We start from the raw sequence: 14797 nt of genomic DNA, 5'->3' as shown, positions 1-14797 counted from the left end.
CATCTGATTGACTTCTTAGGGGGTTTCTGGTCAAAAAGGAGTTATGTTGTTTGCCTTTCACTGAGGCTTTGTACAGGTGCAGAGTCGGCATTTGGGTAGGAGAAGGTGGTGTGGGCTCAGGGGTGGGGTTCCCTGCCGTGGTGAAGACTGGAGGCCTGGAGATCTCTGTCCCCGGCCCTCCTTCCAGACCCTCTGTCTCCCTGGAACATCCCCCCCTTAATCCTCACCCCTGAGTTTTCTCTGTCTCCTTTTCCCTTCCAGGTCCCCGTCCCTTCCCTCAGCTCTAGATTTAATTTTAAATGATGGTGAAGGCAGGCAACCACCCCCTGGGGCGCTTAGGAGAAGGTTTTGAACATTGGTGAGACGTCAGACAAACCGTCGTTTCTGGCTGAGGTCTTACCGCACTGGGCTCTGGCATGTGCTTACCGTAGTTCACCTCTCTTCTGGTCGTTACAGGTGGGCAGTCTCTTCTGTTATGACTCGACAAAACCAAATTCCCACGGAGGACGGTTCCCGGGTGACCCTGGCGCTGATTCCGTTATGGGACATGTGCAATCACACCAACGGCCTGGTAATGACCCCCTCTGCGTTGTGTTTAATCCGGGGAGCTGGGGTGAATGAGCTTTAGAGTGGACATTCCACCGACAGATCAGGCCCCCGTACTGCCTCTCTCCATAGGGAACAAGCAGAACCAAGCCGAGACACCCCTCCAGCCTCCCACAAAGAGAAGCTGGTGTTTTTCTCTTTCTGCATTTGCTTAATCCTAAAAACCAGGAACTTGAATCTTATTCCACTTTCAAAAACCACAGTGAACTGCATTTATTTGCTAAGCCATAATTCCAGCCTAAACATTCATTTTCTTATGTTATTGAACCACAGGCTAAACCAAAGTTTCTTTTTTCTTACTCTCCTTAAAATACTGATTGATTGAAGAAAAAAAAAACCAACTTTCTTCTTTCTTGTTTTTCCTTTTCTGTTCCTTGTTTTCTTTCTTTGCTGACTACATTCCCGGCTGTGTGCATTCTCTGATTGCTTCCTGTTCCCTCTCCCTCCGCCTGACACGCTGCCACATCCTCGGCCCCGCTTAGTAACCTGCTTTTGTTCAGGAGCCGCTGCTGGTTTCCCTGGTGCTGGGGCAGAGGAGGCGCACCGGGGTGTTTGGCTCCTGGCCTTGCCTGCGGCGTTGGCATCTCAGGCGTGGGAAGCACGGGGTAGGAGACACTAAGAAAATAAGGAAATTTGGGGATGATTGTTAATTACAACAGGAGGGGAGGAAGCCGCGGAAGCCGGCTCCCTGCTCCTCCGCGGTCTTTGGATTCCTGGCAGCGGCAGAGGTTGACACGCTCTCTGTGCTGAGGTGGTTGTCTGAGCAAGATTGCCTGATATCCGCGTACAGAAACGTGATCAACTTCAGAATATTTTGCATTTTTAAGCATTATACGGGAATACCAGCTTGGTTACCTTTTTGTTCATTTTGTTCTCAACATCAGCTCCCTTCATTATTATTAGCAGTCCTATGAACAGGCTTAAAAAATGCTGTAAATGAGTATTTCGCATCTAAACCCACAAAACGGCCAGAACACATGTTAACCTGTGCCAGACACTTGAAGCTAGAAAATGCTGGTGCTAATTTGGAAAGGTGTACCAGCAAGCGTACTCCTGTAGAGAATGAAGAGGACCCCCCCACCCCCATACTTGTATTTCTGCCTTAGTTGGGCTGTGCTTCATTTAGTTAGCCCTAGGAAGGAGCAGCATGTTTTATTTACTTCCATTCTTTTTTTTTTCTTTTTTCCCTTCAGGGCTACCTTATACTGGTTACAAGATCGAACTTTTAAAATTTTTCAAAAAGCTTTTAATGGTTGACTGTAGTATGTTGCTTCACTGGGTCCCAAACTTGATTGATCGTTAGAGTTTAGTTTTTTATTTCAAAAATTTAAAAAGCTCCGTACTCTATTGTAAACAAACAAAAGGAGTTTAACAGATGCCCCTGTGGCAATAGAATGCAGAGGCTCCCTTCCCCGCCAGCACCCGCCAGTACCCGGCCTCCTTGTGGCCCGGGTCCCTCTGCTCAGCACCCTCCAGGTACACGGTCCGCGGTTTTGTGCAAGCCTTTCTCTCCTTTGTGTGCATTTGCGCCCTCACACCCAAGCTGGTGCTGGTGTTGCTTTCATGTAAATGGGATTAAACTATTCACTCTTTCCCTCTAAGAGGAAAAAACAAAAAGTTAGTTCATCTCGAAATAAAAATAATGCACCGGAGACAAGCACGAATGCTGTCTTTCTCTAGCGCTGTTCGTGACGTCTGCATCCCGCTGCGGAGCCGGCGGAGCCTTGCCGGCCTTCAGCGGCGTCTGCAGGATGGTAGCGCCTTTCTTAAAGCGGTTGTTTTCCCTGGATGCTGAGCTCCGCACACCTCGCTTGAACCGTTTTCCGTGGTCATTCTGAGACTTCAAGGGAGATTGCGTCTGATAGAATTTGAGAATCTATTTTGACACTCTGAAGTAGTATATCACATTTGTTAACAGTTCATCTCTTTTTAAAAATAAGGTCCTTGAAATGAAGGCTTGGCTTTTCAGACATTTGACTGTCTGTCGTGTGTGTGTCTGTCCTGACAGTCGTCGTCTGTCTGTTCTATCACCAAGGGAGTAGGTAGAAATTTGTAACCCGGCAACGCTGTGCTTCTGACAAAAACCTGGTTCTGGGAGTGGAGATGGGAGAGCCGAGCGTGTGGCAGTAATTCCAAACCAGGAGTGGCAGGGAATCAGGGAAGAACAAAAAAGGCAGGGTTGGCACCTGGTGGCGGCACATGTGAACCCATTTCCTAGCCACTCGGAGAAACAGATTAGACTCAGACGAGTTCATGGACATCAGATTAAATTGTAAGATGTGATGTATCGTTCAGTTCTGCGCAGCTGGTTTAGAATTAAGCTGCAGGTTTCCTTTCTTGAGCTGGTTCCGTTTGTGCAGAGAGGGACACGGCCAAGTGGTTTATAGGCCACTGTGTCCATTCCAGTAGTTAAAGCGTGTTGGAGGAACCAGCCCTTGTATTGAGTGTGTAACTCTCCTGGTTGGGATGGAAGGGCCTTGGGAAATTCAAGCAGAATTGAGAGAGGCTCTTTTTCAAGGTCTTTCTAGTTGAGTATTAAAACATCCAAAAACATTTAGGTTTATACAAGACTTCCAGTCTCAAAGTGAAAGCCCAGGTTTTTATAAGTAGCAGACAAGGCTCCCTGCTCAGCCTGTCCCCGTTATACTCCCAACACACACAGGTCTGAGACCCTGTGCTTCCTCAGATGCCAACATACGCCCACCTCAGGGCCTTTGCACGGGTTGTTTCTGCTGCCTGAAACACTTGCTTCTCTGATATCCATAAGACCACTCACAGAATTCCTCCAGGCAGGCTGCCCTGGGTGCCCTGTATAACATCGCCATGCCTCCCCTTCCGCGAGCCTACCTTCCCGACCTGTTGTCTGTCTCCTGTGTTTCTTCCTTTTTTTTTTTTTTTTTTGTTGTTGTTGTTGTTGTTTCTTGTTGGCCCTTCCCTGTCCCTCCTGCTTCCCTGACTGTGCTCCTGCTGTCTGATGCTCCTGCCAGGTCCCGTGTAAATACACTGCAGTTGCAGACTTTCAGGGCTGGGAGTTCATGGGCGGTTCGTATTCCATCCTTATTATCAGAATCATGTTTTGGGGTTAGAAAAGTGATTTTGACATTGGGCAGGATCTTCACAGAGCTGATGTTATCAGGTGTCAAAACTGTGCTGTGAGTGAAGACGTGCCGGATACCTGGCTGCGTTCATTTGTCGTGGCTTTTGTGTCTCTGTTGGTTTGCATAGCAGAAGCGTGAGGGATTTCTAGGGATGCAGTTCATGGACCACTAGTTCTGGGGATACTGGCTTTAAGGATGACCGTCGCATGGCCCTCCCTCCTAAAAATGCCATGCCCTGGACTCAGAAGTAATTTTTTGGATCCAAGCTGTTGGTACCTTTATTAGCAAGTAGCACTTGTAATGGTCTGGAATGTTGATTCTCCAGGACAGAATGAGGAGGTCAAAGTAATTCATGAACAACGGTGTCAGACAATCTAAGAGATTGGGGGGCTGCTCTGAAGGGCAGACGTCTAAGAAGGAGCTTTTAACGTAAATCGGGGATCCTGTTCCTGACCCTAGTGGTTTACGCATCAAGTAAATATTATCAAAGAGTTTCAGGTGTCGGGTACGGAGTACTCAGCCCTGGGGACAGAAGTGGCAAGGGAGCTCCAGGTCGGCTGGTGGGGCAGGTGTTGGGTGAGAGGGGTGACAGCACTGGGGCTCTGGGAATACAGGGTGGTTGGGTAGGGTGAGGGCAGGTACCCCTAAAGAAGCCAAGACTCAGGCAAAACAGATGCGAAAGGTAGTTCCGGGCATGAGGGAGCTGGAGCAGAGGCCGGCATAGCGGGTGTTAGTAGGTCATGAGGCCGAAGGGAGATGTGGGCCTCCTCTGTGGCTATGCTCAAGAATTTGGATTTTTTCCTGTGGGTAGAGTGGAGGCCCCCGAAAGGTTTTAAATAGGAGGTCAACACTGTTGTGTCACTGGAGGTGCAGGAGGGACAGTAAGGAGCTTGAAGGCAGTCGGAAGGCTTTTGCAGATGGTAAGGACCTCGGCCGTGCAGGGGAGTGACAGGAAGGGAAGAACCCAAAGGACAACTTGGCAGTTCGGGCGCTGACCAGAAGTGGCACCAGGAATATCTTCGTGCCTTGAGTGTCAGGGTGTGGACTCGCCTGGCCGCTCAGGACAGGAGAGATGGGGGAGAGATGCAGGTTTGGGGCAGCGGGCTCAGAGATGCTAAGGACATAGCACACAGCTGGGAGTGCTTATTTGAAAGTTTCAATTTCTCTAATTTCAGGGTAAAATATGTATGTAATCTAGAAGTAGGCTTTTCTTTTTTCCTGATTCTTTATCCAACGGAAGACACACTGTTGTTTTCCTGGTGGCCACACGTGGGAGAAACATTTGCGAGTCAGCTAGCGTTCTCCAGGAGACCTCGCTTCTGTCTGTGGGGCTTGCTTTGTGACAAGTGACTGTGCTCACTGGAGGCCAGTGAGTGATAACCTGCACACCGCATTCTCCTAAGAGTGAGGCCCTTACTCAAGGAGTGGAATCTTGTATAAGAATCTCTGGTATAAACAGGATTAATGAAAATAACCAAGCAGTTTTCTGGCAGTTTAGTAAGGCGTGCAGGGCAGTATGTTTGGTTATCTTTTATCTTCTAACTGCCGACAAAGACCCTCATGAGTGAGGGGACCGCAGACCATGGTGCTCACAGTTGTCCCTCTCTCCCCTGCCTAGATCACCACCGGCTACAACCTGGAAGATGACCGCTGTGAGTGTGTCGCCCTGCGGGACTTCCGGGCGGGAGAGCAGGTAGGCGGCGGAAGGTGGGCTGGCCAGTGGGCACAGGGTTAATACTGCGTTGATCAGCTTGAGAGGGTGTTAAGTCAGACAGAAAATGGGGGGTATGTATTGAGGACTGCTTAGGGAATACATCTTGCGACCTAAATTTGTAAGAAATGTACTGTGCTTTGGGTCCACAAAGAAAAAAATGGGAGCGCACGTATTTGCACAGTTGACCTAACATTTGTGATCCTGTCAACTGAAAATAAACTTTGTGTTATGACAGTAGAACAACACAGTTTTCTATTACATAAGCTGCATTTTTCTCTCTGTTGATTAGAACCCTGTTTATGACGAGGCTGTTTATGTCAACGACAAAAACAAGGGGACGGAGCCGTGGGTCGGGTACTCCACTTAAATCTGTGGATTTTTCTCCCCTAACCTGGGTGGGGGCAGGGCCAAGCCTTTCCGTACATTTGAAAACGCGCCTCTTTGAATGCCTGCTTTCTGCCCGTTGGGCTTATGACCAAGCAGTTAATCCCAAAAACCGGAACTGACGTCGCTCGGCGACTGGCCCGGCGATGTTCCCACCGAGACAAAACGAACGATTATCCTCTGACAAAGTGCTGATGGGCTCTTCCTGTGGAGGAGTTACAGGCCCTCCTGCTAGGTGCTACAGCGGCCGATGGATGTTGTCTGAGACCTCATTCCAGAAGAGACCCCTGTATTAGAAGGAGGGGGGAGCGGTCGCAAATTGTCAGGTGCAGCCGTCAGGAGCCGGTCTCGCTGTCCCGGGGACGGGGGGGGGGCAGGCAGGGAGCGCCGCGGCCCGGGCTCCTCTGGGAGGCAGTCCGGCGCCCGCGGTGGCGGGAGTGGACGCCCTCCGTCACCCGTCTCAGGCCGGGTGGCGGAGGGTTGCGGGACCGCAGGAGAGGTGCAGTCACTGCAGGGCTGTTGTGTGTCCCTAGTGGGAAGGCCAGTTGAAGTAGGGGAACTGATCCATTGCCCTGCTCTGTATCGAGAATGATGTTAAATTTCTCTTATATCCCTTTATTTTTTCTTTACCGCATCTCAGATTTACATTTTTTATGGCACTCGGTCAAATGCAGAGTTTGTGATCCACAGTGGTTTTTTCTTTGACAATAATTCACACGACAGAGTGAAAATAAAGCTGGGAGTGAGTAAGAGTGACCGGCTGTATGCCATGAAGGCTGAGGTCCTGGCCCGCGCCGGCATCCCCACGTACGTATGGAAATGCTCACCTCTTCCCTGTGTTCCTTGAAGTGTTTCCGGTTGCGTAGTGTTTCGTTGGTGTGTTAATACAACTTCTCCAGAGTGGTTTGTCTCCGTGTCTTCGTCCCTGCTACACAGTACGTTTAGCCAGAGGCGCCGGGAGACTTAGCAGCGTTTTCAGAGAAAGCTCATGGTGTCGCTGGGAGCACTCACGGTCCGTTCCAGGGGACGCGGCCTGAACTCCTCGTTCAGTTAAATAAATACCGTGGATCATTAGTGTCTTTCACCTTGAAAAGGTTAATGACCCGGATCAATTTGTTTCATTTAATTCTTTGCCACCATTAGTTTCTGTAATGAAGTCATGATCCCCAGTGATTTCAAGAATTTCTGGCTAAATTCTTGAGGATTTTCTTGCATTTGAGGTGCGAAATGATAAGACAAGAATTATGATTTATTAGTTCTCCAGGGATTGGAGGAACCATTCTTAATGAAAATGGATTATCCAGACCTGTTTTTATTGAACTTGTCAATATTTGATTAATGATTAAAATGTGAACTCAACATAACTTATTGCTAACATTTTTTAAGAACCACGGGCACACTTAAGTCTGTGAGTGTGTCGTGTGCACCGGGGATGAAGGCTGGCGGAGGCGGCCCTGCCGGCCCCCGCGGGGGCTGTGTGCTTCCCGGGCAGCCAGGGCGGTACTATGTGTGGTTCCGGCGCGGGGCCAGGCTGAGTCGCACGGGTCGGCGCCCCTTGAGGGTGACCCACCTGTTTCTTGGTTTGTCTGTCTCTCTCATTTCCCTTTTATTCGTTTGTCTTGTTTCTTAAGTTCCACGTGTGAGGGAGATCATACGGTGTGAGTGTGGAGTGAAGGGCTCTCGCTTGCCGGGAGCAGGTGCCCAGGCGGGGGGACTAACGCGGCTCCTGCTTTTGTCAGGTCCAGTGTGTTTGCGCTGCACTCCACCGAGCCGCCGGTCTCTGCCCAGCTCCTGGCTTTTCTCCGCGTATTCTGCATGACCGAAGGTAAATGATGTCCGGGGTGGGGGGAGAAAGATGGTGACTTTTTAAAAAATTCATGAAGTGTAAATCATAGATCCAGATTAAAGATACAGGTGTTAAACTAGAGCACTTTTGGGGGAGAGGGGAGGATGGCACCATTGCCGGAGTGGATCTGTCGGACTCTGGAAACGTTCTATTAAATCCTTGATGTGTTGGCAATATTCATTTGTAATAAACAACGGATTCTCTATTGCGTTGGAAGAAAACTTAAAACATCCGGGATCGCCTGACTGCATGAAAAACTCTGTGTCTGTAAGCGGGAGTCTCTCTCTCACGGTGCGCGGACATCTGTGAGTGCCCCGGACGCCGCGGGGTCAGTGTGGTGTATGTGGGCCACAGGACTTCACTGGGCACCCGGCTCTGCTTTCCGCATCCGAAACTGCCGGCAAGCTTTTTACCGTCAGGCATCCTGTCAGAGTCATTAACGCCACAAACAGAGTCTGTTTACATCACAAAGTGTTCTTGTCTGCAGCCTCTGATTTCGGGTCCAGAAAGTGTTAAATCTGTGTATTGAGCCTCTACGTTTATGTTTGCTTAAGACAAGCCATTTGGGGTTTCTTATACTGAGATTTGACCTCTCGTGGTTGTGTTTTCCTTTTTTGTCTGAAAATTCACTACCCCCTCCCACAAATCCCATGGTCCTGAGGTTTCACTTCTGCTTTTTTTAAGTTCTTATTTAAATTCCAATTAGTTAACATACAGTGTACAACATACAACATAGTGGTTCCCTTATATGCCGTGTGCTGATCACAGGTGCACTCCTTAATCCCCATCACCTATTTCCCCCGTCTCCCCCGTACCTCCCACTTCCCCTCTGGTAACCAGCAGTGTGTACTGTAGAGTTAAGAGTCTGTTTCTTGGTTTGTCTGTCTCTCTTGTTTCCCTTTTGCCTGTCTCTCTTGTTTCCCTTTTGCCTGTTTGTCTTGTTTCTTAAGTTCCACCTGCGAGTGAGATCATATCGTATTTGTGTTTCTCGGACTGACTTATCTCACTTAGCATTATACTGTTTAGCTCTGTCCACGTCGTTGCAAATGGCAACATTTCATTCTTTTTGATGGCCGAGTAATATTCCACTGCATGTATATACCACAGTTTCTTTATCCATTTATCAGTTCGTGGACATTTGGGCTCTTTCCATATTTTGGCTATTGTAGATAATGCTGCTGTATACATCGGGGTGCCCGTATCCCTTTGAATTAGTATTTCTGTATTCTTTGGGTAGATACCTAGTAGTGCAGTTGCTGGGTCATAGGGTAGTTCTAGTTTTAACTCTTCGAGGGACCTCCATACTGTTTTCCACAGTGGCTGCACCAACTTGTGTTCCCACCAGTAGTGCACAAGGGTTCCCCTCCACATCCTCACCGACACGTGTTGTTTCTTGTGTTGTTGATTTTAGCCATTCTGACAGGTGTGAGGTGGTATCTCATTGTGGTTTTGATTTGCATCTCCCTGATGATGAGTGACGTTGAACATCTTTTCATGTGTTTGTTGGCCATTTGCATGTCTTCTCTGGTAAAATGTCTATTCAAGTCTTCTACCCATTTTTAAACTGGAATATTTATTTTTTGGGTGTTGAGTTTGTTAAGTTCTTTATATATTTTGGGTACTAACCTTTTACCAGATATGCCCTTTGGAAATATCTTTCTCTGTTCGTTAGGTTGCCTTTTACTTTTGTTGACTGTTTCCTTTGCTCTCCAGAAGCTTTTTATTTTGATGAAGTCCCAATAGTTCATTTTTGCTTTTGTGTCCCTTGCCTCAGGAGACATACCTAGTAAGAAGTTGCTGTGGCCAAGGTCAAAGAGGTTGCTGCCTGTGTTCTTCTCTAGGATTTTAATGGTTTCCGGTCTCACATTTGGGTCTTTAATCCATTTTGAGTTTACTTTTGTGTATGGTGTAAGAAGGTGATCCACTTTCATTCTTTGGCATGTTGCTGTCCAGTTTTCCCAGCAACATTGTTGAAGAAACTGGATAACATTGGATATTCTTTCTTGCTTGGTCAAAGATTAATTGACCATGTAGTTATGAGTTCATTTCTGGGTTTTCTGCTCTGTTCCATTGATCTATGTGTCTGTTTTTATGCCAGTGCCATGCTGTTTTGATTACGACTGCTTTGAGTATAACTTGAAGTCCACAGTCGTGATGCCTCCAGCTTTGTTTGTCTTTTCCATGATTGCTTTGGCTATTCGGGGTCTTTTGTCGTTCCGTACACATTGCAGGATTGTGTGTTCTAGCTCTTGTGAAAGATGCTGCTGGTATTTTGATAGGGATTGCACTAAATGTGTGGATTGCTTTGGGTAGTTTACACACTTTAACAGTATTTGTCTTCCCAATCCATGAACATGGATTGTCTTTGCATTCCTTGGTGTCTTCCTCAGTTCTTTCGTACGTGTTCACTGTTTTCTGAGTACTGATCATTTGCCTCTTTGGCTAGGTTTCTTCCTAAGTATCTTACTGTCTTCGGTGCAGTTGTAAATGGGATTGATTGCTTAGTTTCTCTTTCTGTTGCTTCTTTATTGGTGTATGGAAACGCAGCAGATTTTTGTATGTTGATTTTGTATCCTGCAACTTCACTGAAATCATTTACCAGTTCTAACAATGTTTTGGTGGAGTGTTTTGGGTTTTCTATATGTAGTATCATGTCTTCTGCTAATAGTAAAAGTTTTACATCTTCTTCTTTTTTTTTTTTTTAAAGATTTTTAAAATTTATTTGACAGGCAGAGATCACACGTAGGCAGAGAGGCAGGCAGAGAGAGAGAGGAGGAAGCAGGCTCCCCGCTGAGCAGAGAGCCCGAGGCGGGGCTCGATCCCAGGACCCTGAGCCACCCAGGCGCCCCAGTTTTACATCTTCTTTGCTGTTTTGGATGCCTTTTATTTCTTTTTGTCGTGTGATTGCTGTGGCTAGAACTTCAGGACTATGTTAAATAACAATGGGGAGAGTGGACATCTCTGTCTTGTTTCTGACCACACAGGAGAACCCCTCAGTGTCTCCCCATTGAGGGTGATGTTAGATGTGGGTCTTCCATGTAAGGCCTTTGTGATGTTGAGGTTTGCTCCCTCGAAACCTACCTTGTTGAGGATTGTTACCGTGAGAGGATGCTGTACTTCGTCACATGCTTCTTCTGCATCTATTGAGAGGATCAGATGGTTCGTACCCTTTCTTTTATTAATGTGGCATATCATGTTGATTGATTTGTGAATATTGAGCCACCCTTGCAGCCCAGGAATAAATCCCAGTTGATCGTGGTGAATGATTCTTTTAATGTACTGTTGGATTCGATCTGCTGGTATTTTATTGAGAATTTTTGCATCCGTGTTCATCAGGGATACTGGCCTGTCGTTCTCTTTTCCTGTGGTGTCTTTATTAGGGTAATGCTGGCCTCATAGAATGAATTTGGAAGCTTTCCTTCCTTTTATATTTTTTTAATAGTCTGAGAGTAGGTATTAACTCTTCTTTATATATTTGGTAGAACTCGCCTGTGAGGCCATCTGGCTCTGGACTTCTGTTTTTTGGGAGACTTTTGATGACTGATTCAATTTCTTTGCTGGTAATTGGTCTGTTCCATTTTCTATTTCTTCCTGTTTCAGTGTTGGTAGTTTATATGTGTCTAGGAACTTATCCATTTCTTCCAAATTGTCCAATTTCTTGGCCTGTAATTTTTCATAATATTCTCTTAAGAGTGTTTGTATTTCTGTGGTAGTGGTTGTTAATCTCCTCTCTTGTTTGTGATTTTACTTACTTGGGTCCTTTTTCTGTTTGGTAAGTCTGGCTAGAGGTTTAGCGGTTTTATTAATTTTTTCCAAACAACCAGCTCCTGGTTTCATTGATCTGTTCTATTGTTTTCTGTTTTTGTTTTATTTCTATATCATTTATTTCTGCTCTGATCTTTATTATTACCTTCCCTGAGGTTTCACTTGTGATTGTGTGTGTGGGTGTGTGTGCGCGCGCGCGTGCGCGCGCGCGCGCGTGTGTGTTTGCTCTTGTAAACTAACGTAAATCCTGTGCAAACCAGATTGGGTAGGACGAAGTGAGAAAGTGAGTTACCGTCTAAGCGACCAGACAGTCACTCCTCCGAAGGAAGCTGCCCTAGCAGCCGGGAAAGGACGGATTGGTCTGCAGAGGCAAACTGTGGCCTGTGGCGGGGAGTCTGCTGGGCTCTGCGGTCCTCGGCCCGCTGTCCTCATGTCTGGATGCAGGAGAGATGCTGGCCAGCCCAGGGTTTGACATCAGGGTGGAGGTGGTTGAGACAGTCCCCAGACACAGGCAGCGTAGACGCCAACTACAGAGCCCCCAGAGCGGCGAGATGGCACCTGTCCCTTCTGAGCGTAGACTCACTGTCCCTCAAGTCAGAGCTTCTGGCGGGTGTGTACTTTGGGGCCCACCGGTTCAGTTTAGCGGACCCGAGTCAGGGGTTTCCTGTGGGCTCTTCTTGCATACGAGGCCAGGTATAAAATCGAAGGTCACAGTTCATATCCTGAAGGAGTTTATAACTAAGAGAGACGACGGTGGTACTCGTCCCTGTCGTTTGTGATGGTGCTCAGCGTGGTGCAGACTTCATGTTCGTTCCCATCAGGCTTGTGGGGCACAGGGATTCCCACCGTGACTGATGCGGGAAGTCCGGTTCGCAGAGCAGGAGTGACCTGGCCCTCAGCGAGCAGGTGGAGGCCCCTCGCCGGGACCCGGCGCTGCTCACCCAGAGCCTGCGTCCCAGGCATCCCATGTGGCTCCTGCTGGTCTGCAAAGAACAGGACCCGTGAAAGAGATCCTGGTACTGCGGGGGTCTAGACGAGCCGGCGTTTGACACGGAGCCAGGCTGAGGAGCAAGGGGACCGCCCACTCTCTGGGGCGACCACACGAGCGCTCCTGTGGTGCTGGGCGGAGGCGCAGAGCCCCTGTGGGGACCGAGAGGATCTGTCAGGGCTTTGTTAGCTGTAGGCAAGCAGGGGAAGGGGCTACTCACGCAGCCTCCGGTCACATGGTGACGCGGCCTCACGTCCCCCCGTGGGGTTTCGTGTCCCCAGTAGAGGGAATGAGCCCAGTTTCACTGTTAAAAGTAGCGGAGAGAGAAGGCTCTGCTCCTGGCCCTTAGTTTTCCAGCGCTGAGGGCAGAACCCGGGTGGGCTTAGGAAGAAAACAAAACCGATGGCCTTGGTGAGGGGCTTCTGAAAAGAGCTCTCTACCACTGAGGAAGCATGTTTAAAATTTCCAGGGCTTTATAGAAACTAGGATCCAAAATCTAAAACCCCTGAATTTTATCATGATCTTCTGCTAACAAATGCCACTTAATAAATCTCCTTTTTGAACATTAGATTAACTTATTTTTTCCTTAAAAAACAAACGGCTGGAACCCTTGTAGGTCTGCTCATTGTCTTTCGTGTCTCTTTAGTCATAGAAAGACGATTCGTCATGTCAAGACAATTGATGTATTCTTCTTTGAATTCCTCTAATACTAATAAAAGTTTGGTTTGCTGGCAGCACATTCTTCAGTTTGAATTGTAAATAGTGACAGCTGTGGGGCATCGTGCTCGGAAAGGGATAGTGTCTCATAATTACATAAGGAGTCGGGGCGGATTTCCTGAGCATGAACAGGATCGGCATGTTTGGGTCTCGAAGATAATGTGCCGGGAGCGGAAGTGCTCCGAGCGCTTGCTCAGTCCTTTCCTCCTCTTAAATATGTTTCAAGGTAATTGAGATGTTCACTGGTGTTTATTTGTAATTTCTGTTTAAATTCCTGACAAGTGAGGGATAGAGGCGCATTTTTCATTAACCAAGGTTTTTCTAGTCCATTTTCTTATTTCTTTCAGTTTGTGGTTTATGTGTTGTAAGAGGAGATAAAGAGCTTTGTCGGGTCCCCTGCTGCCGCGAGCACCAGTCTGCTTTAAATTTAGAAGGGTCGCCGGATCGCGGCGCTTTCACCTGTTCGTGCTGTTTATGTTGTGCACTTAACACTTGGGGTGTAATTTAAATACAACACAACGTACTTCTAAAGTGTACAATTTGATATAAGCACATAGTCCTGCAGCCACCGCCATGGTCAAGTTCTAGAACCTTCTGTCACCCCTTGCATTTCCCTCGTGCCCCCATCCCTGTGTCTGACCCCGCTGTTGTGACTGAGCGCATAGTTGCGAGCGGGCTGTGGTCAGAATAGGGGATGTGTCCCTGTAGGTTGTCCTTAAAACGTATCTTGTGACACTGTCTAAAAGCTCTCAGTGTCCCTCATAAAGGCGACAAGAGGTGGAGGGCCGCGCCAAGGCTTGGTCGGGACTCCGACTCGGGCAAGCTAGGCCTGACTTCCTCTGGAGAGCCCGCGATGGCCAGGCCCATCGGTCTGGGGGAGCTTTTCGCCACAGGAGGGTGACGTCGCTGGGGAAGGTGGGCTGCTTGTTAAAATGCGAAGCCGTGCTGTCTCCTCCCTCACAGATGGCTGTTTGTGTTTCTGCAGAAGAATTGAAGGGACATTTGCTGGGAGATAACGCTCTTGACAGAATCTTCACTTTGGGTAATTCTGAATATCCTGTTAGCTGGGACAATGAGGTCAGACTTTGGACATTTCTTGAAGATCGAGCCTCGCTTCTTTTAAAAACGTACAAAACAACTATTGAGGTAATTCGATGGCTTCAATGAGGATTTGAGCTTTGGCGTGTTTTCGGGGATTTTTAAGAAGAGATTCTGTCCTAAATGCAAATGGCTTTTGTCAGCAAAATCGTTGTATAGCTAACATTTTTCATTCAACTTATTAATATTTTCCTACTTAACACATTTATACTTGACCAAAAGAATTCTATTGAGGCGTTGTTGGCTAGAAGGAGAATCTTAAAAATGATTCAACACTTCTCTGGAATTTTGAGTTTTCTTTTGTGCTTTCCGCGTTTACCATTGCACCACTGACTTCACATGCTCCTCCTTCCTTCCTTCCTTCATTCATTCAGCCCGTCGCCGAGCCCTGGGGCTGGCAGTGCACGAGGCAGACAATGGAACCATTTTCAAATAAGCCGAGTTCCTTGTCAGATGTGGTGGGACCTCATTTGATTTAGGCTCACCGTTTTGGTTTTATGATCACTTTCTTGGGATGTAATTTAAATACAACACAACGTACACTTCTGAAGTATATAATTTGATATAAGCGCATAGTCCTG

At 47.5% G+C, this 14797-nt stretch overlaps 1 protein-coding gene across 3 annotated transcripts in view; it reads left to right on the top strand.

Moving 5' to 3' along the window:
• The window catches only part of SETD3 (SET domain containing 3, actin N3(tau)-histidine methyltransferase), a 78998-nt gene that overhangs the window by 62712 nt on the left and 1489 nt on the right, over window positions 1-14797 (top strand). For all 3 annotated transcript variants that reach the window (XM_080809648.1, XM_080809649.1, XM_080809647.1), the window contains 5 exons: window positions 457-571; window positions 5323-5397; window positions 6443-6609; window positions 7542-7627; window positions 14104-14264. In XM_080809648.1, coding sequence (XP_080665774.1) covers window positions 457-571; window positions 5323-5397; window positions 6443-6609; window positions 7542-7627; window positions 14104-14264 — 604 coding nt within the window. The remainder of the gene's footprint in view (window positions 1-456; window positions 572-5322; window positions 5398-6442; window positions 6610-7541; window positions 7628-14103; window positions 14265-14797) is intronic.

Source organism: Martes martes, assembly GCF_963455335.1.
Source record: "Martes martes genome assembly, chromosome: 7".
Taxonomy (NCBI): domain Eukaryota; kingdom Metazoa; phylum Chordata; class Mammalia; order Carnivora; family Mustelidae; genus Martes; species Martes martes.
The sequence above is the reverse complement of the archived record's forward strand: the minus strand, read 5'-3'. Positions and strand labels throughout refer to the sequence as shown.